Source organism: Gopherus evgoodei, chromosome 4 (assembly GCF_007399415.2).
Source record: "Gopherus evgoodei ecotype Sinaloan lineage chromosome 4, rGopEvg1_v1.p, whole genome shotgun sequence".
Lineage (NCBI taxonomy): Eukaryota > Metazoa > Chordata > Testudines > Testudinidae > Gopherus > Gopherus evgoodei.
In genome coordinates this window covers 155,108,620-155,134,276 of record NC_044325.1, presented here as the reverse complement: position 1 = coordinate 155,134,276, position 25,657 = coordinate 155,108,620, and the positions used below count along the sequence as shown (strand labels likewise).

Below are 25,657 nucleotides of genomic sequence, written 5' to 3'. Positions count from 1 at the left end.
CTGTATGATTAGCCACCAATCGGCTTAGAGACAGGCCACTCGGCTGCTTGGTTGCAAACAGATTCAGCTGTGTTAGCCCTGAGTATCAGCTGGTTGCAAACTCTGAATGCCTCCTCTGGCACAGCGCCCCCTAGTGCCGGGGCCAGCACTGATGGCCAGGGGAGAGCACCCCCCGCTGAGCCCCCTGCCCTGCTCCCTGCAGCACAGCGCCCCCCGCTGAGCCCCCTGCCCTGCTCCCTGCAGCACAGCGCCCCCTGCTGGCCCCCACCCTGCTCCCTGCAGCACAGCGCCCCCTGCTGAGCCCCCTCCCTGCTCCCTGCAGCACAGCGCCCCCTGCTGAGCCCCCACCCTGCTCCCTGCAGCACAGCGCCCTCCACTGAGCCTCCTGCAGCACAGCGCCCCCTGCTGGCCCCTGCCCTGCTCCCTGTAGCACAGCGCCCCCTCCTGGCCCCTGCTCTGCTCCCTGCAGCATAGCGTCCCCTGCTGGCCTCCGCCCTGCTCCCTGCAGCACAGTGCCCCTTGTAGGTCCCCCACCCTGCTCCCTGCAGCACAGCACCCCCTGCTGAGCCCCCACCCTGCTCCCTGCAGCCCAGTGCCCTCCACTGAGCCCCCTGCCCTACTCCCTGCAGCACAGCGCCCCCTGCTGAGCCCCCGCCCTGCTCCCTGCAGCCCAGCGCCCCCCGCTGAGCCCCCTGCCCTACTCCCTGCAGCACAGCGCCCCCTGCTGAGCCCCGCCCTGCTCCCTGCAGCACAGCGCCCCCTGCTGAGCCCCCACCCTGCTCCCTGCAGCACAGCGCCCCTTAGCTCTGGAGCCAGCAGTGACAGCCACGGGAGTGAGCGCCCCCTGCTGCGTATAAGCAGTGCTGCCCCTTGCTGGAGGGGTTCGGGGCCCTGCGTGTTTGTGACTCTCCCCACCTCGAGACGCCCTGCCCTGGGCCCTCTTTCCTGGGCTCGATGGAGTGGGGAGGTGGCTGCAGCCCCAAGATTTGCCCTTGTCCCCTGGGGTTAGCTAGACAGAGAGGCAGCACAGAAGGAAGGTCCTCTCCCCAGTGTGAATGTGTGTGTGAGCGCAAAGTGACAGCACATGTAGAGGGAGAGACTGATGGGGGGTGGAGGGGGCTCCGTCATTCGAGGCTCTCAGAACACTCGACACACACAAAAGAATGACCTCTCCCAGCGCTGAGGAGAGAACCCAGGAGTCCTGGCTCCCCGTCCCTCCTCCCCAACCCACACTCCCCTCCCAGAGCTGGGGTCCAGGAGTCCGGACTCCCAGCCCCCCTCTAACCCACCCCACTCCCTTCTTGGAGAACCCAGGTGTCCTGATCCCCTAGCCATCCCAACTCACTGAACCCCAACAGTGTGAGAGAAACACAAGACAGACCTGATGGTGAAAGCGATACACAGAAGAAAGGAAAGATATTCAGACACAAACAGAGAAGCGCAGGGCCAGAAGGGTGAGTGGGGGACCACTAGTTACACTATATAAGGGGGGAGGAGCAACCTTTTCAGCTCAAGAACCCCTTTCTTGGCGTTAGCTGGGGTAAGGAGGTCTCACCCCCCCATTAATCCAGTATGTGATCCCCCCTCCCCAGTCAATACCCCACCTGTATGAAAAGCTATAGAGAGAACGGTGGGGAAGGCCCGGCCCTGATTCCATCTCATGATGCTCAGCCAAGGCAGGTATGAAATCGGGCTGACAGGGTCTGCACACTTGGTCCGAACAGCGGCACGGGGTGGGCCACGCCGGGGCCCACAAGGGTCAGCTGGAGAGGAAGAAGTGCCAGGACCCAGTTGAGGACAGGGAGAGGTGAAGGAAGAGAAAGCGGCAGGGAGCAGAAGAGAGACTGAAAAGTACCGTGAGCCATTGAGAGCTGGAGAGAGCTAGGCAGAAAGATGGAGAGGAAGTTCTAGCGAGTTGAAGAGAGTCAGATAGAAAGTTGTCGAGAGCCAGACAGTTGGCCAGAGCCAGCGAGAAAGTTGGGGAGAGCCCAAGAGGAAGTTGTTCGGAGTGGCAGCGCGGCAGACGGAAAGGTGCGGAGAAAACTGTAGCAAGCGAACACAACAAAAAGCCACCACAGAAACCATGAGAACGAAAGGAAAACAGACAACAGACGACAGGTGCTTTTTGAGTCTTTTTTTGTTTTGAACCCACACAGACCTAAGTTTTTTTCTTTGTTTCATTCATTCATTGGTTTTGCTTTTTGGTTTTCTTCCTCGTTCCAGATGAGAGCAGAACACAAGGCAGCGGAATAAAGGGCACACACCACAATCTCAAACCAGGTTTGGGGGGTTTTTTTGGTCATTTTTTTATGTTTTAGTTGGTTTTTTTTTCATTAAAACATGCAAGCATTTTTTTTTCAAACCCATGAGACAAAAGTTTTGCAGAGAAAAAACATGACAATTCCAGCCAAGCCAGGGATTAAGTCCTAAACCTTCCACAGGAGATGAAAAGATCTTGCGGCTCTTTCTCGGTTTTCTTTTTTTAGCACGGATTTCACCTGATAAATATTCATGCTTGCTGAGACCCATTGTGTGCACCTATCAGGTTCTAGTCTGTGGTCATGTTGCTGCAATGAACGAGATGAAGAATGATTCTTTCTTCTTTTTCGTGTTAATTCCACCCCGATATTTGAGCCCCCAAACATATGAGACAAATTGTTTGGTCCTATGGGATTAAATCCTAATCTAGTTTGCTGGTGGAAGAGTTGTACTGGGGTGAATCTGACTGTTAATTTGAAGGAGGTATAACTGTGATCTTCCCACGATTTGGTAAATTCTGAAGTCTAACCCTTGCCGGTGAATTTTCATTTTTTTCTAGGGGACAAGGAAGTTCAACCTGATATTTTTAAGCCACAATTGTGCTAGATTTGACTGCACGTTATCTCTGGGTACATCCAGACTACCTGGCGGATCGGCAGTAGTGATTGATCCCCGAATGTGCTCCCGTTGACTCCGGAACGCCATGAGAGGCCATCGATCCCACGCCGTGAGGACGGGAGGTAAGTCAAAATAAGATATGAAGACTTCATCTACAGTATTCCCATAGCTGAAGTTGCGTATCTTACATGGACCCCCTCCTCTCCTCTAGTGTAGACCAGGCCTCCAAGAGGCAAAAGGAGCCCCTGCGGCTGAGAGGTGAAACCAAATTCAGACTGGGAACAAGGGAAACATTTTTCACGGCAGGATGGCCAACTCTGGAGATTTTCGTTGCCGCTCTCACGAGAGCTGGCACTCGTTCTAAAGCCCCGGTGTCCTGTGATGACGGGGGAATCTCAGCTGTCAAATTGTTGTTTAAAATCCAAGTTTTGAGTTGACAGACACGCTCCAAAGTGCAGTGTTAGCAAAATGGAAGGCCAATAACCTAACATTTGGTATATTTTAAAGCTGATCTCATGGACTTTCAAGGCTCAGCGTCAGCAACATGAAAGATGCAACAGATTCTCAATAGCTTGGCATCATTTAGCTTGACGTTGGCTGTGTCTCCACGGGCTACCCTCTTGCTCAAACTCAAGGTAATGCAGAAATCATGGGGGGAGGGGGTGGGCAGGGAAATTCTCTGGGTTGTGTCAGACTGGATGATCTCTTCAGGCCTTTAATGTCTAATGAAATGAAACTTCTTCAGTCTGCATATACACAATCAAACTATCTGAAAAGCCTGGCTGGTGAGTCTACGTTAGCAAAACCACGCCTGGAGTTAAAAGATCTGGGTTGTTTTAAACCATTGCCTTGCTAAAGATGTGCTTTATAGAAATGTAAATCACGGGGTAAAGTTCAGGGTGAAACTCTCTGGCTCGTGCTATGCAAGAGGACAGATTAGATAGCCCACTTGAGGGGGGAAGGCTTAGCAGTTAGGCGCTGGCTTTAATGAAGCACATTAGGACAGACATTGAAAGCCGGAAGAATCGGACAATTCATTTGCTTTCGAATGAACAAAAAAGAGAAAGACTTCAAACAAATAGATTAAAAAAATCAGAAGCAAACGCCCAGAAGTGACTCTCCAACACTCCGTGACCAGGCTGGGGGTTGGAGGGAAAAGCGCATTCAGAGGGAAAAAAGCAACTCAGCAGGCAAAAGGCAATGACCATCGGGTTCCTCAGTTAATATTTACACACAGGAGAAGGGATGGAAAGAACAAATGGCAAAACAGACCCAGAGGAAGGGAAGGGGAGCGGGGGTGGGGTGTTCCTGTTAACGAATGGGGCCTGGGATCCTGCTGAAACTGACTTGCCCATTGAAACGGATGGGGCTGTGAAAGCCTTTAAGTTGATGCACCTGCTTAAATCTGAAGCCACGCCCTGTTCTCGTTAAGTCCTTCGCTAAAGCAAGCTGGCCCATGGACCCCGACGGATCGATGCCCGGCCCAGATTTACACGAAGCAGCCAAGGGCTCACTGAGTCCGATCCGAAGGCAGAGACGCTCCGAAAGGAAGCGGTGGATTGGCCTGAAACATCAGCTCTAGACTGGCCGCGCCAGCCAGCCCCAGGTTTTTAGGCTCCAGGCAGGGATCAGATGAGACACTTGAAATCCCATTGACTTTTCCTGCTAGTCGGCAGGTCGGCATCTCAAAGGCAGGCTCACGTGTCGTGCTGAGCAGGGATGGATTTGGGCGCACAGGACTGGAGAGGCGACGGCAGCAAATCCATCCCATACGTGCTCTGGTCGAATCAGCGCCCGCACGCACAAAGGCGATGCCTGTCATGTGTTTATAAAATCCAGATCCTCGACTGTGGTTCCACTCATTTCCACGGACATCAAGGAAGTCAGGAGCCTAAATAGCGTTGATGATCGGGGCCTAGCACAGCCATCGCGGTCATCCGCACGCTGGCTGCTTTGTTAAATCCAGGGCCGCACAGAGATCTGTTGGTGTTCATGGGCGCGCCTCACATGGATGAGGTGACGGGGTTGGGAGGGTGTCTCCTGCAGGGGTCAGTCCTGGGTCCGGTATCAGCCCAGCTGACATTGTCGCGAATGACTTGGCTAATGGAGTGGAGAGTGTGCTATTCAATTTGCAGATGACCCGAGCAGGGAGGAGTGGAGGACAGGATTCAAATTCAAAACGCCCTTGACAAATTGGAGAATTGGTCTGTAGCCATCACCGGGAGGTTCAATACAGACACGTTCAAAGTCCTTCACTCAGGAAGGAAAAAATCAAACACACCGCTACAAAACGAGGACTAAGTGGGTAGGGGGTCAGATGGCTGGAAAGGCTCTGGCGGTGACAGTGGGTCACAAATTGGAGCTGAATCAGCAATGGGATGTATTTTTGAAAAAAGGCAAATGACGAATATCATTCTAGGGTGTATGAACATGCGTGTCATAGGTACATGCATGTCGTAGGTACATGTGTGTCTTAGGTAAGACACGGAAGGTGATTGTCCCGCTCTGCTCGGGCCTCAGCTGGAGTCCTGTGACTTTAGGCCAGACGGGGACAAATTGCAGAGAGTCCAGAGGACAGCAACAGAAGTGAGAAAAGGTTTAGAAAACCTGACTTACGAGGGAAGGTTACGGGGTTTGTGGAGTGGAATCCTCCACCCTCGATCCTCAGGGGGAAGGATGCTGGTTCTTAGGGCGCTCCCGGGGGGCCTGGCTGAGCTCGGGGCTAGAGAAGAGGGGTGATATATTCTTCTCCCAGTAGGTGGAATTATATCTGCCCTGCATATACCCTGTCCATGAGGAATGAAAGCAGCTCTCCACCTTCACAGCCGTGGGAGGTGAGTTCATTTGTTGGGGTTTGTATCAAGCTGGCCATGAAGGGGTGTGTCTCTCTGTCTCTGTGTGTGAAATGCTACCCCCTGCTGGAAGAAATCAGACCTGGTGTATGCAAGCTCACACATGCATTTTGCACGCCGCCCCCTCCCCCTCCCAAAATTGGTTCACTCTATGGGTGGGCGAGTGCGTTTGCACCACCGCTCACTACTGTACATCCTCAGCTCACTATGTACGTGTGGATGCGTGTGATGTGGTGCTATTTAACCGACCAAAACCAGCTCGCATCTCCGATCTGGAACAAAACATTGGTTCCTCTTAGGTTCAGAGAGAGGGAAGGGAAAACTCTTTCGATCCAAAATGGAGCAAATAATACGGGACAGGGATGGGAAAATAGAGGGGCGATAAATCCAGACAGGATCCCAGGTCATGCGGTGATTGGAAAACGAATTTATTTTGGCAGTTCTTTGATATGTTTTCAAGCAGCGAAAGGAGGGACATGTCAGTGGGTTTTTTCTTTTTAGTTCATTTGTCTTTTTAAAAATGTTTTAGTGCCACACAGACGAAAAGGGGATGAGGAAGAGACCGGAAGTGGAAACAGGAAAGGGAAGAAGGAAAGAAAAATGAAGAGGTTATTTGTCTGTTTCTTAGCAAACACACCACAGATTACAGGAAAACAGCCCACACTGAAACAATACACAGCTCAATACCCCAAAAGGGAAGTTGAGGGACATCGACAACGTGGTAGGAATTTTTCTCCCGCATTTGTTTTGTTTTTTTAGTCCTTTTTAACGTCTTTTTTTTTGTTCGCTTTTGTGTTTTGTTTAAAAAAGATCAAAAAATCTAAGTTTGGTTTGTTCTTTTTTTTTTCTTTTTCGGAAGGTAGGCTGGGAATGCAGACATGGTGGAATGGAGGTTGTGTAGGTAGGTAAAGGTGCTGTGAGCGCACACACAGAACACACACTATATATCACAGCTAGACCCTGGGAACAAGCCGCAGCTGATGTGAATTGTTAGTAGTGATAAATCCACGGAACTATCGTCATTTGTACGAACTGTGAATCTGGCTCTGTGTGTGTGTGTGTCTAGTATATTTTAACATGCTATACATAGGCATATAGTATATTTGTGATATATGTGTGTATACATAGTTACACACATATATAGTATAGCTACTATATATATGGGAATGTAGATATATGCTTACACATAAAAGGACACACAGAGGACATTTTATATATATATGTGTGTGCGCATATATATGCATATATACAGTAGCTAAACATCTGTAGTAAATTTACTATATATGTATGTGTGTATTTATTTATATACAACATATATATTATACACACAGTAAATATATAATGCATATATTTTTATATAAAGATATAGACATGTAGAGTATATTTCCTACACGTATGTATGTGTGTGTGTATATATCAATCTAAATAGCTACACATATATATATATCTATATATGCTATATAGATATTATATATGAGATATAGATATAGTAAATATACATATTGTAGATGTATTATATATGCGTACTTATATTTATATATACATATATATGCACACATACAGATATGTAAGAAATATACTGTCTATACACACATAATAAATATGCCATAGATGTGTCTTTATGTATCTTTATTTATATATACAAATATAAACATAAATATTAAATATCCTATAGAGGGGTGTATTTATCCTTAAATATAAATACATAGGAAATATACTATAGATGTGTCTGTCTATACTCATACACACATACACAGTAAATATGCTGTATACGTGTGTATCTTTATATATATATATATATATATATATATATATATACATACACACATACACATATTATAAATATTAAATATATGATAGAGGTTTAATTAATATACCATATTTAATATTTCTGTTTATATACACACATCTATAATATATTTAATACATCGGCATATACAGACATCTATAGTATATTTAATATTTGTTTATACACACACACACACACACACACATATATATACACACATATCTATAGGATATTTAAGATACAAATATACACAAATATACACACATGCACATCTATCTATCTAGCTTTCATGGTACATATACATACACATCACCTCCAATATATTCTCACACCCACTGGGCCAGATCCCCGGCTGGTATAAAACTACCATCACTTCTTTGCCTTCAGTGGAGCAAAGCTGAATGACACCAGCTGGGACCTGGCCCCGTTCCATGCCCACCCTGCTTGTATAGTATATTTGGTGTGTCTGTATGGGCTCTGCACAGCACAATGCTCCTCACTCTTCTCCCCAATCTAGACAGGATGCCCCCACTCCCAGTCAGAGAGCGGCCCGGTGGGACACACCTCAAATACAGCAGGTTGTCTTGGTGTGACTAGGATTTAGCTACGGCTACAACAGCTGTGTCTATAGCCACTGAGCGAGGTACTCAAACAGACATATATAGTATACACCGAATGTATCTCGATCTAGCTACCTATCCACAGGATATCCTTTTATAGAGCGTAACTAGAACTAGTTATGCAGCGTAACTAGAACTAGAACAAAATGAGATGTTTACAATGGTGTTGGCAAGCCATTGTTACTGAAGACTACCATAGTATTTTTCTCAAAGAGATGCTATTTGGATATCCATTTATATATATACACATACATACATACACACATGCACACAAAATCACAAATATCTATATATATGCGCACACACACAATCACAAATATACATATATACACACAATCACAAATATATACACACACACACAAAATCACAAATAAATAAATACACACCTATGCATATACATATAGCTAGATACACATAGGTTAATGTATACTATATGCAGCATGCAGAAATGTGTTGTGTATAGAGTGTGTGTATAGAAATACACACAGATACTGTATATATGTGTCTGTGTGTGTGCGCACGCACCCACATATGCTATAAAACGCAACAGTGTGACACAGTTGTCAGGAAGACGACCTAGTGGGTAAGGACGAGGTATGGGGACAGAATTATGTCGCCCCATTGCTGGGACATTGGGAAGTAGGATTCCTGGGCAGCAGACGGTAAGGGATGATTGTGCCCCAGTTGAGTATGGGCTAGATGGGTCCTGGTGTGGTGTCTCCTCATGGTCTGATGACTGATCACCCCTCCATATGGGGTGAGGGACCAGCCACAGTCCCCCCATGTGGTTTGGAGCAGTCTATTCCCTTCCTCGATGCCTATTCCCTCCCAACGCCAAGGCTCACAGTGGTGTTTGGCCACAAGATAGCTCCACCGTAGGGTGACTTGAAGACTGTTAATACCCAGGTGTGGCTGACATTGCTCTGGGATAACTTCCACCCTCCCCCAACACCCCCCCGCCCCACTGTCCCTACAGCATCCCAGAGTAATTGCCCCAGATACTTGTAGAAATATTGTGGTGTACTAGAGTAATGAACTCCAATATGATAGTGACATGGCAGTGTTTGGGGCTATTACTCCAGAATGCTGCAGTGTACTTTGGGAAGACTAGCAGTTGGAGATAAATTATTATTCTAGTATTTTTATCATGGCATACTCGGGAGCCATAAATACTCCAATTTCTTTAGTATTTTACAAGGGTATATTTGGAACCGGTTATTACTCCACGTTACTCCATGATTTTCTGCAGGTGTGTTAGGGAGACACTATTACTTTAAATTACTATAGCACTATTATAAACATATATTTGGGGTTACTGTTCTTAGAGAAGTGTCTTTTTTTAAGAAAACAAGACTAATCTAGAGTACTATTTGCTTCCAAAGTGTGTTTGGAAGTTATTATTACTCTAAATTAGTCTAGAAGTGTGTTTGGTGGCCACTATTAATTAGTTTACTATTTCCAGAAGTTTAGTGTATACATATGCTAGCATATTCTAGAGTGAGACTAGTTTCTAAACTGTATTGGCAAGCCACAGTTACTCTAGATTACTCTACTATTCTTACAAACATGTGTTTTGGATTATGAGTACTTTATATCTTTGTAATATTTTATAAGTGTTTTTTTTAGGGAGCCATCATTACTCATAATTACTCTAGTATTCTTATCAGTGTGTGTTTGAGAACCATTATTACTCTAGATTACCATTGAATTTTTTCAAGGCTATATTTAAGTGCCACTATTACACTATCTATATACTCCAGGGTCTTTATAAGAGTGCCATATTTGGATATTCATTATTACTCTGGACTACCACAGTATTTTGCAGAGCGATACTATTTGGGATCCAGTATTGCTTTAGATTACTGCAGCGATCAAATATAGCCAGTATTACTCTATATTAATCTCACATTTCTATAACTGTGCAGTATTTGGACATCCGTTATTACTCTAGCATTTTTATAACAGGTATAGTATTTGGAGAGCCATTATTGCTTTATAATATTGTATTATTTTCTCCAGAGGAACAATATTTCAGCATTCACTATTACTCTATGTTGCCTCAGTGTTTTCCTTAAGGGTGAATTCTTTGGAAACCAGTAACATTCTAGATTACTGCAGCATCTTTTATAAGGGCGTAATATTTGGAGGGCCGGTAATACTGTAATATACTATAGTATTTTTTCCCTAATATAAAATAAAAAGGTAGAGTATTTAGACATCCATTATTAATATACAGTAATCTAGCATTTGTGTAAGAATGTTGTATTAGGAAAAACTACCATTCCTCTGGAATACTGTAGTATTTTTAAGCTATGTATTGCTTGGCTATCCAGTATTACTTTAGGTTTCTAAAATATTTTTTCAGGGGCATAATATTTGGACATCCCTTATTACTCTGAACTATAACTGTATTATCCAGAGAGCTCTTCCACATGCACATCTATCTATATTTTTATATGACTGTAGTATTTAGGTTTCATTGTTACTAAATATTCTGTTCCAGGAGTTCTCAACCTTTTTCTTTCTGAGACCCCACAAACATGCTATAAAAACTCCAAGAACTGGTTTTCGGCATATGAAAGCCAGGACCGGCATTAGGGGGTAGCAAGCAGGGCAGTTGCCCAGGGCCCCACCCCACAGGTTGCTCAGGCTTCAGCCCCATGCAGTGGGACTTCGGCTTTCTGTCCTGGGCCCCAGTAAGTCTAATGCTGGTCCTGCTTGGCGGACCCCCTGAAACCTGCTCACAGTCCCCCAGAGGGCCCAGACCCCTGGTTGAGAACCACAGCTCTATTCTATGATTCTTTTTAAACGAGGGTATAATATTTGAGATGTTTACAAGCCATCGTTACTGAAGACTACCATAGGATTTTTCTCAAAGAGATGCTATTTGGATATCCATTTTTACTCCATATTACTTTAATATATTTATAAAGGACATATTTACTTGGCCACATACTCTCACTCCAGAATACTGTATTTTTTCTTTTCTTAGGCATAATGTTGCATATTCAATATTACTCTGTATATTGCTAGTATTTTTAAATAAATGTGTAGTACTGGTAGCAAGCCATTATTACTCTAGAATATCACAGTATTTTTCCACAGACATACAATGTAGCATCTATTACTAATAATTACCAGTCATTACTGTATAGTATTCAAGCAATTTTATAAAAGTGTAGGATTTGGGCACCACTATTAGTCTAAAATACTATGGGATCTTCCTCCCCAGAAACCTGTATGTCCAGTATTTTTATATTAGCTGAATGTATTATAAAGGCGTAATATTTGGATAGCCATTATTACTCTATATTGCTGCAGAATTATTGTAAGGCTGTAGTATTTGGGAGCCCTTATTTTACTAGTATATTATATAGGTTTTGCATTTTGCGGAGCCATTATTACTCTAGTATTTTACAAGAGTTTAGTATTTGGGAACTGTTATTATTTTAGTATATTATTCTAGTGTTTTATAGGGGTGTGGTGTTTGAGAGTACTTATACTCCAGTATTTTGTGAGGGCTTAAGTTGTAGGAGCCAACATTACACTAAGACACCACAGTAATATCCTTCCTAAGGCTGTTGTATTTGAGATCATGTATTACTGTTATTACCCTCAAATACTGTGTCATTGTCCTTGTCAGTGTACATTATTCGAGTATATTTTACAATGGCTCAGTATTGTTACTCTGGAATAGTGTAATACTGATCATTAATAACTTAATAATATTTTTTGTTCATAGCTGCTCTTATGCAAAGGAGGGGCTGAACTTTAGGATCTTCCCACCTGGAATACCGGAGTATTCTTTGATTTTGTAGTATTTCTGTAGTAATGCTCATTTCTTTTTCAATAACACCTGACATAGTGGCAACCATTCCTGGCATGTGGAATTGGAATCAGGCATGAGCTGGGATAGCCATGTGCTTCCCCAAGTCATGTATACTGGAGTATCTTTAGAAACTGGAGTATTTTGTAGTGATGGGAGATGACTTAATCTGGATAGTTTTAACATTCTTACATACTGTCATATTGCTACTCCAGTATTCATGGCTACTGTAGTATCGGTGCTCCAGCATTCTTGCTAGTGTAGCATAAATACTCCATGATTCCAGGATCCTGCAGTAGAAGCAGTTTGGGTTCTTGGGCACTGTAGTAGCATTGCTCTAGTACACCTGGATACAGTAACATTGCTATTGAAGTATTCGGCGATATGACAGCATTCCTTGGAACTACAGTATTTGTACTCTAGCATTTTTGATACCGTAGCATCGATACTGTAGTATCAATACTGTAGCACTGGAGTCTGCTGTAGCATTCCTCTATAAACTAATACTAGTACTCTAGTTTTCCTGGATACTGCAGGACTAGTATGTTACTATTAGTATTTGGGGATAGTGCTTCATTCATATTCTGGTATAACTGGATGTTCTTGAATTCCTCAGTGCTCTAGTATCAACACCATTTTCTGTGCCTCTAGTATTTTATGTAGCAGTCTGTTTCCCTCCGACAATGACTGACTGGTAATCATTCTGATATTCCTTAATATTTTAGTACTGATATTGCAATATTTTGCTGCTCTAGCGTTTCATATAATTCTCTGGTATTTTTTCCATAGTGATTGATGGGTAACTACTCCTGTTTTCCTCAGTGGGCTGGTATTGACACTGCAATATTCAGCTACTGAGGTATTTCCTAGAATAAACTGGTATTTTTCATAACAGCTGATTGGTAACCACTCTGGGATCCCTTAGCTTTCTAGTATTGACAACTTTCCATGTATTATACTGGTATTTCCCCCCCCCCCCCACTACTGGCCACACCATCCCCAGCAGAACCCAAAACAAGACAGCATCAACAAAGGACAGATCACCACTCCGTCCCTCCAGGCTAACCTCGGATGTGAAGAGAAACCAGAGCGTTTGGGTCACTGTGAACCCAAAGGTTGGTTATGAGCCAGTCCACGCCCTCCTACCAGGGGTCAGGGATGTCGGCCGATCTGGGGAGAACCCAGGTATCCAGGGGATGGAGAGATGGATGGAAAGATGGCGGAGAACAAGAAACTTAGATTTGCTGACCCCCAAGGAGTGTATGTATAGGTAGCTGGAACGTGTGCTGTTATATCCATTGCATGTACAAGTTTTCTTTAAATTATTATTATATTATTATTATAATATTTTTTTTGCTTTGATTTACAACCCCAGAGTCCCCCCAATTGTGGAAGCAAGAACTACCCCAAGGACCACGCAACAAATTATAATCATAATTTTCTTCTACATTACCCCAGGGATCCAGGAAGCGAGAGAGAGAGAGAGAGAGAGAAGAAGAGATTTTAATGGCTAGTTTAATACTTTCATGGCTGGACTGGGCACCAGCAAGACAACAAGCAGAGTGAGTGAGATTGTTAGCTGGTGGAAATCACTGGAGCTACATGGATTCACACCTGCTGGGGATCGGGCCCCACTGACCCCAATGGAGCGACGGCCGAGTGACCCCAGCTGGGATCTTCCCCATTGACCCCAATGGAGCGACGGCCGAGTGACCACAGCTGGGGATCTGGCCCCACTGACCCCAATGGAGCGATGGCCGAGTGACCCCAGCTGGGATCTGGCCCCACTGACCCCAATGGAGCGACGGCCGAGTGACCCCAGCTGGGATCTGCCCCATTGACCTCAATGGAGTGACGGCCGAGTGACCCCAGCTGGGGATCTGGCCCCACTGACCCCAATGGAGCGACGGCCGAGTGACCCCAGCTGGGATCTGCCCCATTGACTCTAATGGAGCGACGGCCGAGTGACCCCAGCTGGGATCTGCCCCATTGACCCCAATGGAGTGACAGCCGAGTGACCCCAGCTGGGGATCGGGCCCCACTGACCCCAATGGAGCGATGGTGAGTGACCCCAGCTGGGGATCTGGCCCCACTGACCCCAATGGAGCGACGGCCCCATGACACCAGCTGGGCATCTGCCCCACTGACCCCAATGAAGCGACGTCCGAGTGACCCCTGCTGGGGATCTGCCCCACTGACCCCAATGGAGCGACAGCCGAGTGACCCCAGTTGGGGATCTGGCCCCACTGACTCTAATGGAGCGACGGCTGAGTGACCCCAGCTGGGATCTGCCCCATTGACCCCAATGGAGTGACGGCCCCGTGACCCCAGCTGGGGATTGGGCCCCACTGACCCCAATGGAGCGACGGCCCCATGACACCAGCTGGGCATCTGCCCCACTGACCCCAATGAAGCGACGTCCGAGTGACCCCTGCTGGGGATCTGCCCCACTGACCCCAATGGAGCGACAGCCGAGTGACCCCAGTTGGGGATCTGGCCCCACTGACTCTAATGGAGCGACGGCTGAGTGACCCCAGCTGGGATCTGCCCCATTGACCCCAATGGAGTGATGGCCCCGTGACCCCAGCTGGGGATCGGGCCCCACTGACCCCAATGGAGCGGCGGCCCCATGACACCAGCTGGGCATCTGCCCTACTGACCCCAATGAAGCGACGTCCGAGTGACCCCTGCTGGGGATCTGCCCCACTGACCCCAATGGAGCGACAGCCGAGTGACCCCAGTTGGGGATCTGGCCCCACTGACTCTAATGGAGCGACGGCTGAGTGATCCCAGCTGGGATCTGCCCCATTGACCCCAATGGAGTGACGGCCCCGTGAGCCCAGCTGGGGATCAGGCTCCACTGACCCCAATGGAGCGACGGCCGAGTGACCCCAGCTGGGGATCTGGCCCCACTGACCCCAATGGAGTGATGGCCCCATGACACCTGCTGGAGATTGGGCCCCACTGACCCCAATGTAGCGACGGCCCCATGACACCAGCTGGGGATCGGGCCCCACTGACCCCAATGGAGCGACGGCCCCATGACCCCAGCTGGAATCTGCCCCATTGACCCCAATGGAGCTACGGCTGAGTGACCCCGGCTGGGGATCGGGCCCCACTGACCCCAATGGAGTGACGGCCCTGTGATCCCAGCTGTTCTTATTTATTTATGTTGAACAAAAAGGTGATTTATTAAACACCATCAATCTACAGAGTAAGGAAAAGAACCCAGGAGTCCTGGCTCCTATTTCCTCAGGCTCCGTCCTGTTAGACTCCACTCCCCTCTTAGAACCAGGACTAGAGCCCAGGAGTCCTCAGTTCTTTAGATCTCTCCATCTCCTGATGGAAACCAAGGGTGTCCCTGCCCCTCGCGTTCACTCGGAGCGTCATTCCTCTCCCGCTCTCGGACTCATCACATCTGTTTATCCACAGTGCCAGGTAGCAGTCTGACAGATCCCTCATTGCTCTGCCAAGGGAGGTGGGGCTGGGACAGGAGGGGGCTGCAGGTCAGGAGTGATGGGCACCAGCAGAGGTGCGGGTGCGGGGGAGCCCAGGGCTGGGATAGCAGGGGGCAGCAAGTCAGGACTGAGGAGCACAGGCAGAGCTGTGGGTAAGAGGGAGCCCAGGGCAGAGATAGCAGGACGCTGTGTGTCGGGAGTGAGGGGCACTGGCAGAGCTGTGAGTGTGGGGGAGGCCAGGGCTGGGCTAGCAGGGGACTGCGTGTCGGGAGGGAGGGGCACTGGCAGAGCTGTGAGTGTGGGGGAGGCCAGGGCTGGGCTAGCAGGGGGCTGCGTGTCGGGAGTGAGGGGCACCAGCAGAGGTGCAGGTGCGGGGGAGCCCAGGGCTGGGATAGCAGGGGGCAGCAAGTCAGGACTGAGGAGCACAGGCAGAGCCGTGGGTAAGAGGGAGCCCAGGGCAGAGATAGCAGGACGCTGTGTGTCGGGAGGGAGGGGCACCGGCAGAGCTGTGAGTGCGGGGGAGACCAGGGCTGGGCTAGCAGGGGGCTGCGTGTCGGGAGTGAGGGGCACCAGCAGAGCTGTGAGTGTGGTGGGGGGGCAGGGCTGGGCTAGCAGGGGGCTGCGTGTTGGGAGTGAGGAGCACAGGCAGAGCTGTGGGTAAGGGGGAGGCCAGGGCTGGGATAGCAGGGGCTGTGTGTCCGGAGGGAGGGGCACCAGCAGAGCTGTGGGTAAGGGGGAGGCCAGGGCTGGGCCAGCAGTGTTTCAGGAGCCCGTGGAAGTGCAGGCCAAGATTGAAGGAAGTGGATAGACTGTGTTAAAAATAGAAAACGGCTGTCACACACAAAATTAGTGAAGCATGTGGTGTGGAGAGGCCTTGGGGATGGAGTGATAGAGAGAGAGAGACAGGAGAAGGGAAATGTCTCCATCTCTGCTGGGGAAGGAGGCTCTCGGGGATGACCTGCCTCGAGTGGGGCTGGGGAGATTTGTGTACAGATTTCTGTGGGGTCTCAGCCTCTTTCCTCAGATGAAGGGGGTTCATTGCAGAGCAGGTTGGTTCCACCCCCCCCGCCCCATCCCTGCACTCACCCTCCGAGCCTTGCTCTGGTATTTTACAGCTTTCTTGGTGTCGGACACAGCTCTTTCCACGTAGTCAACGGAGTGCTCCACGTTGTACTCAATGCGGTCAATCATCTCCCCCTGAAACAGACAGCCCAGGTGAGAGGTAAACCCGCACAGAAAAATCAGCCAGTTTAGGGAATGGGACCCAGGGTCGTTCCCCTTAAGGGGGGGCATCGGCTCCAAAATGGGACTGGCTCGCTCAAGGGGGCAGAGAATGGGACAAGGGGCCTTTCCCTTCTAGGAAGGGCTGTGAGTCAGGTGTGAATTTTATTTGAAAGTTATTCTGAGTCTTGTATGCAATGAGTTTCATGAGTCTCAGTCCAGATTCTCATGGGAGAAGAGTCCCCATCACAAGGGCAGCCCTTAGGAGAGAAGCCAACAGCTGAAATGGAAATCTAAGTACCTTGTTGCGAACTTAAAAATGCACACTACTGACACCTTTGCAGCCCCCGATGAACTCTGCAAACAAGCCCCATTTAGTGCTTCCTGGGTGCCAGAACCTTTAAAAGATTGGTGAGTCTGTTTCAGAACTTGTAACGCTGTACATTCTGGAACCTAGAACGTGCACTCTGGATCCACTGATGTTCTAAAAGAGTTCTAGAGTGGACTGTCACCTTATGGTAGGGTGTAAGATAGAGAACCCACCATCTGGGGACTCTCTCTAGCACTCTTCCTGGCCCCAGAGTGTTGGAACTCTGTGGGTTCTAGATGGCAGAACACATGCAGCTGTGACTATCTTCAGAAGTATCACTATCCAGATCTCTCTGGGTTCTAGACTGGGGAGCCCATCTGACTGTCAAGCGCCCTGTGTTGCAGAATGCATTATGTTCTCGACCACTGCTCATGTCTTCCACAATCCAGAACTCTAACTGTTATGTAATGTAAAAGACCTCCAAGATTTTAGTGGCTCAAAGGACTGAGAACTTGGCTAACTCTGAAATGCTGACGCCAACCATGGGCTCTGAAATCAAGAACGTTATGGGTTCTAGACTGCCGCACACAGGTTACATGATCAAGAACCCTGCATGTTCTAGACCATGGGCACTTAGATTCATGAAGCTGTCAGGTTGAGGTAATAATCTCAGGGGTTCTAGGTTATAATACCCTGTAAATTATGGGCCATATTTCATGGGTTCCATGATACAGAACTTTCTGGGTTTTCTAGCGCAACATCTAAGTTCTAAGGTGCAGAAGGTTGTGGATTCTAGATAATAGTTCATTCCTGGATTTATCATGCGTGAACTGTCCATAATGCATGGATTCCACAATTCAGAACACAGCAAGTCCTAGACTGTTGCATTTAGGTGCAGGTGAATACAGACGGCATCTAGACAATAATCTCATGGGTCCAAGGTACAGAACCCTGTACATTCTAGAGCATAGTTCATGGGCTTCATGACCTAGAATTCTGCTGGTTGGAGATTCATTTCTGGGTTCTATGATACATATAGCTGCACGTTCTAGACTATCACTCTTGAGTGCTAAAATGCAGAATGCTCTCCACTTGTGGTAATAATCTCCTGGGTTCCACACTACACAATCCTACACGTTCCAGATCATATCAGATGGGTTAGTTGATCCAGAACTCTCTTGGATCTGGGAAAAACACATGGGTTCTAAGATGCAGAAGACTGTGGATAATAGCTTATGGGCCCCAAGGTTCAGAACCCTGGAACATAGCTAATGGGTTCAACGATCCAGAACTCTTCAGGTTCTATAGTACATGGGTTCTAGGTTGCAGATGACTGTGGGCTTTAAATAATAGCTCATGGGTCTCAAGGTCTAGAACCCTGTATGTTGTAGACCACAGCGCATGGGTTCCACAATCTAGAACTCCTTATGTTTTAGCCTACAGTATATGGTTTTATGATGCAGAAGGCTGTGGACTGTAGATAATATGTGCTGAAGGTTCAGAACCCTGTAGGTTCTAGACCAGAGTTTCCCTGATGCTGTGCTGTCAGGCCTGAACAGGGGTACCAAGGAATTTTTTGAAAAACTACAAAGGAGGGGAAGCTGACTTCTGATTGGTCATCTGCCTCACTGACCTTCCTCCTCCAGGAGTGAAGCAACCAATCAGAGCTCAATAGCCCTCTCTTTTCCCCTCCCGTTCTGTGTGAGCAATGGGTCAGCTTCTCTGCCCCTCGTCTTCCCTCCTACAGATGCCAGCTGAGGGCGGGGTGGGGTGGGGAAGAGCCCCTGGAGCTCAAGTTGTGCCACGGCAGAGAAAAGGTTGAGAACCACTGTTCTAGACCATTGTTTATGGGTTCCACAATCTAGAACTCTTTGGGGTCTAGATTATAGTGCATGGTTTCTATGCTGCAAAAGGCTGTGGGCTGTCGAAAATAGTTCCTGTGCTCCAGGGTCCAGAACTCTGCAGGTTCTCAACCACAGCTCACGTGCTCCACCATCCAGAACTCTGCAGATTCTAGGCTGAAGCCCACTCTAGATCCAGAACACTGCAGGTTCTCACCTGGCTCTCCACCAACATAGCCATGTCCACAAACATGTCATGCAGCTCACGGATACTGGTTTCCAGTTTGATGATCTCATTATGTCGGGTCTCGATCTCGTTCAGAGCCTGTTTCGTCATCTGTGAGTCCATTTTGATCTGTGGAAGCAGAAGGGAGTCTGGATGATAGAAATAAGCATCCCCCCAATCCCTCCAGGGCCTTCTAGTGTTCACCTATTCAGGGCCGATGCAACCATTTAGGCGACCGCGTGCTAGGATTTGGGGGGCGCAATTTTCTTTGGCAGCGACCACAGAGGCCGGATCTTTGGCCGCCCCGGTCCCCGCCGGCATTTAGGCGGAGGGAGATGGGGCAGGGGGGTGCGGGGAGGGCCGCCTGCAGCAAGTAAGAGGGGTGGTGGCATGTAGGGGAACTCCCCGCCCCAGCTCACCCCTGCCCCGCCTCCTCCCCGAGCACGCCGTAGCCGTTTCACTTCTCCCACCTCCCAGGCTTGCAGCGCCTCAGTTGAGAGCTGCCGTTGGGGGGGCGGGGGCACCTCAGGGCGGGGGTGCTGGGGGGGCAAGATGGAAGTTTCGCCTGGGGCGCGAAACATCCTTGCACCGGCCCTGCACCCTTAGCTGAAATGCAGCCACCTCTGTGGTGGGGCAGCTGGGGATTGGGATGGCCCTGTGCTGAAATGCAATTGTCCCCAGTGGCACAGTGCCCCCTAGTGCCGCACTGGGCTATTGACTTGGGAACATGGGGAGCCCTGTTTCGGGTGACATCCCAGTCCTGACACTTACATCATCAGTGAAAATAGCCAGTTTGCCGCTCTCCAGCATGTCTTCCAGCTCTTCATTGGTGGTTGTCCGACCAGCTGTGAAGGCGATAGCAGGTCAGTGGCCTTGGCCTACTGCTCCAGGGCTGATGGAAGCAAAGTCCCGATCCCTGTTGCACAGCGCCCCCCTAGTACCACCCAGGCTGCAAAGGAACAGTGCCCCCTACTGAGCTCTGTTCCCAGCAGCACAGCGCCCCCTAGTGCCTCACTGGGACACTGTGACCAGCCCTGATTGCCTGGGGAGAGCGCCCCCTGCTGAGCCCCTGTCCCGCTCCCTGCAGCACAGCGCCCCCTAGTGCCTCACTGGGACACTGTGACCAGCCCTGATTGCCTGGGGAGAGCGCCCCCTGCTGAGCCCCTGTCCCGCTCCCTGCAGCACAGTGCCCCCTAGCGCTGCACGGGGCACTGGGGTCACTCAGCACTTTGAGGGTGTGTGCGCCCACACAAACACACACACACAGGGCGCTGATTCCTACCAGCAGGGGGCAGTGCCACTCTCTCTTACACAAACACACACACAACCACAGCTTCCCCATGCAAAGGCCCCGCCCCCATCCAAACCTACTTATCTCCAATTGCCTCTGGATCCGATCCTTGCAGCGGTCCCGGTATTTGGACTGGGTGGCGTTGTACTCTGTCATCACCTCCACGAACTTACGGGATAGGGTGGAGTGCTGGGGGGAAGGGGTGGGGAAGGGAGACACCATGAGAGACGCAGAGCGGCTGGGGGCACTATTTTTTTGGGGGGGTCCCTTCGGTGGTGGAAGCTTGTGGCGCTGACTGAGACTGCGAGTGATCTGCCCTCGACTTAGTGGAGGGAGGGATGCGGGGAGTTGTGATGGGAGAGAGCTGGAGAGGTGGGGAAGGAAGGGATGGAAGAGAGAGGATGGTTCTGGAAGTTGATGCTGAGGCTGGGGCTTCAGGAGGGAAGGATACTGGGGGCGGGGAGACGGAGGGGTACCTGTGTCTGGAGGAAATGAGAGCGGAGGGCTACCTGTGTCTGGGGGGAGTGGGGAGCAGGGATACCTGTGTTTGGGGGGAGTGGGGAGGAGGGATACCTGTGTCTGGGTGGGACAAGGGAGGAGGGATACATGTATCTGGGAAGGCAAGGATGGAGGGATACCAGTGTTGGGGTGGGTGATGGCGGAGGAATACCTATGTTGTGGAGGGCGAGGACGGAGGGATACCTGTTTCTGGGGGGCAGGTGAGGGCGGAGGGATACCTGTTTCTGTAAGGGCAAGGGTGGAGGGATATCTGTGTCTAGGGGGAGGAGGGCTGAAGATACTTGTATTTGGGGGAGGCCGAGGAGGGAGGGATACCTGTGTCGAGGGGGAGTGAGGAGGGAGGGATACCTGTGTCTTGAAGGAGTCAGGGCAGAGGGATACTTGTATTTGGGGGGGCTGAGGAAGGAGGGATACCTGTGTTGGGGCGGGGGGCAAAGGAAACCTGTGTTGGGGGGCAGGGCGGAGGGATACCTGTGTTTTACGGATCCGCAGGTCAGCCGAGGACCGGTTCAGCCCCTCCTCCTGCTCAATGCTCTGCTCGATGGCTGTGGAGAGACATGAGGAGCCGGATCTGAGCCACGGACTCCCTTGGCATGGAAGACAGGGAGTATTTTTCAGGGCAGAGTGATATGCCCTGGAGGGGAGGGCGTGCAGGACCAGCCAATATGGCCACCCAGGCTCGTACCTTTCAACTTGGAGCGCACCTTGTTGGCCGTCTTCTTGATGTCGGCCGTGAGGTCCTCCAGCTCCTGCTTGGTCTCTGCATGGTCGGGGGGAAGCGGGGGGGATGAGATGGAAGAGTCACCACCACCGCCTCCCACACTGGGGGTGAGGCCACCTTCCCAACCCCCTGATCCCCCTGGGATCCCCATGGCGGGCATGCCTGCCAGGGAGTCCCCTCCCCACCCCCCGCCCACCTTCCACACTGGGGACGGGGCATGGAACAGCTGGGTGAACAAAGGGTGAATGGGGAGATGTGTGGATACAGATAGCTAGGCACACACACGGGGCCATGGATGACGGGAGGGAGGGAGGGAGGGATGGAGGGACAGAGTGATGAATAGATGGAGGGCGGGACGGACAGTTGGTTAGGCAGATGGAGGGATGGCTAGAGGACAGATTGACAGGCAGACAGATGGGTGGATGGACGGATGAATAGGAGGAGAGAGGGATGGATAGATGGATGGAGGAGGGATGAAGGCCCAGCGAGATGGATGGAAGGAGGAAGGGGGAGGGATGTATGGGTGGACAGGGATGAATGAAAGGAGAGGGTTGGATAGACTGAGGGGTGTGTGTGTGGGGGGATAGATAGGTAGGTAGGTAGGTAAAGGGTGAATGGTTGATACATGAAGGAAGGAGGAAGGAAGGGGTGGATGGACCCCTCTAGGTTCCATCCCCCTCTCCCCCCAGCAGAGCAGGGAGGCGATGGGGCTCAGAGACCCCCTCAGCCTGGGGCACCCCAACTCACTCTCGTCTGGGTTGGGAGCAGCCAGGATGGCACTGTGCTGCTTCTTCACCTGCTCCACGTCCTCCGACAGCTTCTCTATGCAGCCACGGATCTCCTCCACCTGGGGACGGACAGATGGATAGATACATGCACGGGGGCACTGCAATTGCCAGGCATACCAGCATGGGGCGCTGTGCTGCAGGGAACAGGGCAGGGGGCTCTCTCCCCTGGCAGTCGGTGCTGGTCCCAGTGCCCCACTGTGGCTCTAGGGGGTGCCGTTCTGCAGGGAGTGGGGTGGGGGCTCGGCAGGGGGTGCTGGGCTGCAGGGAGCGGGATGGGTGCTCAGCAGAGGGTGGCAGGCTGCAGGGAGCAGAGCAGGAGCTTGGGAGGGGGCGCCGAGGTGCAGGGAGTGGGCAGGGGGCTTGGCGGGGGGCACCAGGCTGCAGAGAGCGGTGCGGGAGCTCAGCAGGGGGTGGCGGGCTGCAGGGAGCAGAGCAGGAGCTTGGGAGGGGGTGCCGAGCTGCAGGGAGAGGGCTGGGGGCTTGGAGGGAGGCGCCAGGCTGCAGGGAGAGGGCTGGCGGCGCTGGGCTGCAGGGAGCGAAGCAGGAGCTTGAGAGGGGGCGCCTGGCTGCAGGGAGTGGGGCAGGGACTCAGTGGGGGGAGCCGGGCTGCAGGAAGCAGGGTGGGGACTCGGTAGGGGGTGGTGGGCTGCAGGAAGCGGGTGGGGAGCTCGGCAGGGGGTGGGGAGCTGCAGGGAGCGGGGCAGGGGCTCAGCAGGGGGTGGCGGGCTGCAGGGAGCGGGGTGGGGGCTCAGCAGGGGGTGGCGGGCTCCAGGGAGCAGGCAGGGGGCTCGGCAGGGGGTGGTGGGCTGCAGGGAGCGGAGTGGGGGCTTAGCAGGGGGCGCTGGGCTGCAGGGAGCGGGGTGGGAGCTCAGCAGGGGATGGTGGGCTGCAGGGAGCGGAGCAGGAGCTTGGGATGGGGCGCTGAGCTGCAGGGAGTGGGCAGGGGGCTTGGCGGGGGGCACCAGCTGCAGGGAGAGGGCTGGGGGTGCCGGGCTGCAGGAAGCGGGGTGGGGGCTCAGCAGGGGGTGGCGGGCTGCAGGGAGCAGAGCAGGAGCTTGGGAGGGGGTGCCGAGCTGCAGGGAGAGGGCTGGGGGCGCTGGGCTGCAGGGAGCGGAGCAGGAGCTTGAGAGGGGGCGCCTGGCTGCAGGGAGTGGGGCAGGGGCTCAGTGGGGGGAGCCGGGCTGCAGGAAGCAGGGTGGGGACTCGGTAGGGGGTGGTGGGCTGCAGGAAGCGGGTGGGGAGCTCGGCAGGGGGTGGCGGGCTCCAGGGAGTGGGTAGGGGGCTCGGCAGGGGGTGGTGGGCTGCAGGGAGCGGAGTGGGGGCTTAGCAGGGGGCGCTGGGCTGCAGGGAGCGGGGTAGGAGCTCAGAAGGGGATGGTGGGCTGCAGGGAGCGGAGCAGGAGCTTGGGATGGGGCGCTGAGCTGCAGGGAGTGGGGCAGGGGCTCAGTGGGGGGAGCCGGGCTGCAGGAAGCAGGGTGGGGACTCGGTAGGGGGTGGTGGGCTGCAGGAAGCGGGTGGGGAGCTCGGCAGGGGGTGGGGAGCTGCAGGGAGCGGGGCAGGGGCTCAGCAGGGGGTGGCGGGCTGCAGGGAGCGGGGTGGGGGCTCAGCAGGGGGTGGCGGGCTCCAGGGAGTGGGCAGGGGGCTCGGCAGGGGGTGGTGGGCTGCAGGGAGCGGAGTGGGGGCTTAGCAGGGGGCGCTGGGCTGCAGGGAGCGGGGTGGGAGCTCAGCAGGGGGTGGTGGGCTGCAGGGAGCGGAGCAGGAGCTTGGGATGGGGCGCTGAGCTGCAGGGAGTGGGCAGGTGGCTTGGCAGGGGGCACCAGCTGCAGGGAGAGGGCTGGAGGTGCCGGGCTCAGGAAGCGGGGTGGGGGCTCAGTAGGGGGCACTCTCCCCTGGCATTCCATGCTGGCCCCAATGCCCCCACGCGGCACTAGGAGGCGCTGTGCTAAGGCCCTGGATCTTGTCCCATATCGCCCCCCAGCACCATGCTGTGGCATTGGAAATGAACTGTTCTGTGAACTTTGCTATTCCTCCTCCTGCCCCCTGCCCCACCCCACTGTGGCTGCACAATTAACTAGGCCACGTGTGTAACTTACGACACCACCACCTGCGTGCGAAGGACAAACTGCATCATCAGTGAGCTCCTTTGCCTATTAATCAGCCTGTCTGAATATTAATGAGGCCAGCTGCACACTAATTCAGAACCACCTGCCTTGGCAGGAGTTATTTCAGGTTACGCAGAAACACCATGTCGTGAGCGAACGGGCAGAGATGCAGCCGGGTCTGGGGTGTGGCAGCTGGGTGAGGAGTAGGAGTTGTCAACTGTCTAATCACACAAACCCAAACTGCCTTGCCCCACCCCCTGCCCCCCCATCCCTAAGGCCCCACCCCTGCCCCTTCCCCAAGGCCCTGCCCTGCTCACTCTATTTCCCCTCCCTCTGTCGCTTGCTCTCCCCGACCCTCGCTGACTTTCACTGGGCTGGGGCAGGGGATTGGGGTATGGGAGGGATGCAGGCTCTGGACTGGGGCTGAGGGGTTTGGAGTGTGGGTGGGAGGGGGCTCTGGGCTGAGCCTGGGGCAGAGGGTTGGGGTGCAGGAGGGGGCTCAGGGTTGGGGGAGGGGGTTGGGGTGTGGGAGGAGGTGGGGGGTTCAGGCTCTGGGAGGGGGCTTAGGGCTGGGGAAGAGGTGAAGGAGGGGCTGGGGGTGTGGGCTCTGGGAGGGAGCTTGGGTGCAGGAGGGGGCTCTGGGCTTGGGCGGGGGTGGGGGTGCAGAAGGGGGTGTGGGCTCTGGAAGGGAATTTGGGTTCAGGAGGGGGCTCCGGGCTGGGGCATGGGGGTGCGGTGTGGGCTCCGGCCGGGCGGCACTTACCTTGGGTGGTTCCCAGTCAGCGGCACAGCAGGGCTAAGGCAGGCTCCTTGCCTGCCCTGGCCCCATGCCGCTCCTGGAAGCTGCTGGCACATCCCTGTGGGGCGCCGGGGCGGGGAGGGGCAGGGTTTCCACGCTCTGCCCACACCCCGAGAGCCAACTCCGCAGCTCCGATTGACTGGGAACTGTGTCCAATGGAGCTGCCTTAGTCCCGCTGGACCACTGACTGGCAGCCGCCCAAGGTAAACTGAGCCAGAGGGCTCTGCGCGCTGCTCCCAGAAGTGGCCGGGGCAGGGGTCTCTGCGCGCTGCCCCTGCCTGCAGGCACTGCTCCCGCAGTGCCCATTGGCTGCAGTACCCAGCCAATGGGGTCTGCGGAGCCAGTGCTTGGAGCAGAGATAGAACACCCCACCCCTTAAAATAAAAATACAGAGATATACCTATCTCATAGAACTGG

At 52.0% G+C, this 25,657-nt stretch overlaps 2 protein-coding genes and 1 long non-coding RNA gene across 7 annotated transcripts in view; 1 reads left to right on the top strand and 2 right to left on the bottom strand.

Annotated features, from left to right (window-relative positions):
• Window positions 1–1,257: 1,257 nt before the first annotated feature.
• On the top strand, window positions 1,258–7,048 carry LOC115651129. 3 transcript variants are annotated; one of them, XR_004000314.1, is made up of 4 exons: window positions 1,258–2,118; window positions 2,224–2,280; window positions 2,819–2,999; window positions 3,089–7,048. It is a non-coding gene; the product is annotated as an uncharacterized LOC115651129 (long non-coding RNA). The 3 variants fall into 3 exon arrangements; XR_004000313.1 differs by lacking the exon at window positions 1,258–2,118 and having other exon boundaries at window positions 2,142–2,280; XR_004000315.1 differs by lacking the exons at window positions 1,258–2,118; window positions 2,224–2,280 and having other exon boundaries at window positions 2,308–2,999; window positions 3,089–5,711; window positions 6,259–7,048.
• A 3,824-nt stretch (window positions 7,049–10,872) lies between these two features.
• Window positions 10,873–25,657, bottom strand: part of STX1B (syntaxin 1B) — a 30,618-nt gene continuing 15,833 nt past the window's right edge. Inside the window, exons 3-10 of one of the 2 annotated variants that reach the window (XM_030562028.1) lie at window positions 22,299–22,398; window positions 21,516–21,590; window positions 21,302–21,375; window positions 20,392–20,500; window positions 19,792–19,865; window positions 19,012–19,149; window positions 16,509–16,619; window positions 10,873–13,408 (exon numbers count right to left, since the gene is read on the bottom strand). In XM_030562028.1, the coding sequence (XP_030417888.1) occupies window positions 13,328–13,408; window positions 16,509–16,619; window positions 19,012–19,149; window positions 19,792–19,865; window positions 20,392–20,500; window positions 21,302–21,375; window positions 21,516–21,590; window positions 22,299–22,398 (762 nt within the window). In that variant the 3' untranslated portion in view covers window positions 10,873–13,327. Of the gene's footprint in view, window positions 13,409–15,364; window positions 15,449–16,508; window positions 16,620–19,011; window positions 19,150–19,791; window positions 19,866–20,391; window positions 20,501–21,301; window positions 21,376–21,515; window positions 21,591–22,298; window positions 22,399–25,657 lie in introns of those variants that run through there. The other variant, XM_030562029.1, reaches the window with a different exon arrangement.
• Window positions 13,421–14,923, bottom strand: LOC115651121. 2 transcript variants are annotated; one of them, XR_004000312.1, is made up of 2 exons: window positions 14,062–14,127; window positions 13,421–13,806 (listed from the first exon to the last, which is right to left on the bottom strand). XR_004000312.1 is itself a non-coding variant. In XM_030562026.1 (2 exons), the coding sequence occupies exons 1-2, from the start codon at window positions 14,901–14,903 to the stop codon at window positions 13,475–13,477; spliced, it is 918 nt and encodes a 305-aa protein (XP_030417886.1). In that variant the 5' UTR covers window positions 14,904–14,923; the 3' UTR covers window positions 13,471–13,474. The 2 variants fall into 2 exon arrangements, 1 of the variants encoding a protein (XP_030417886.1); XM_030562026.1 differs by lacking the exon at window positions 14,062–14,127 and adding an exon at window positions 14,318–14,923 and having other exon boundaries at window positions 13,471–13,806.

Excerpts from the sequence above, each read along its gene's own strand:
- LOC115651121 (XM_030562026.1), bottom strand. The coding sequence starts at position 14,903 with ATGGGGCCATCACTCCATTGGGGTCAGTGGGGCCAGATCCCCAGCTGG. Across the intron at positions 13,807-14,317 it reads GGGGCCGTCGCTCCATTGGG|GTCAATGGGGCAGATCCCAG; the intron begins GTCAGTGGGGCC and ends CACTCCATTGAG.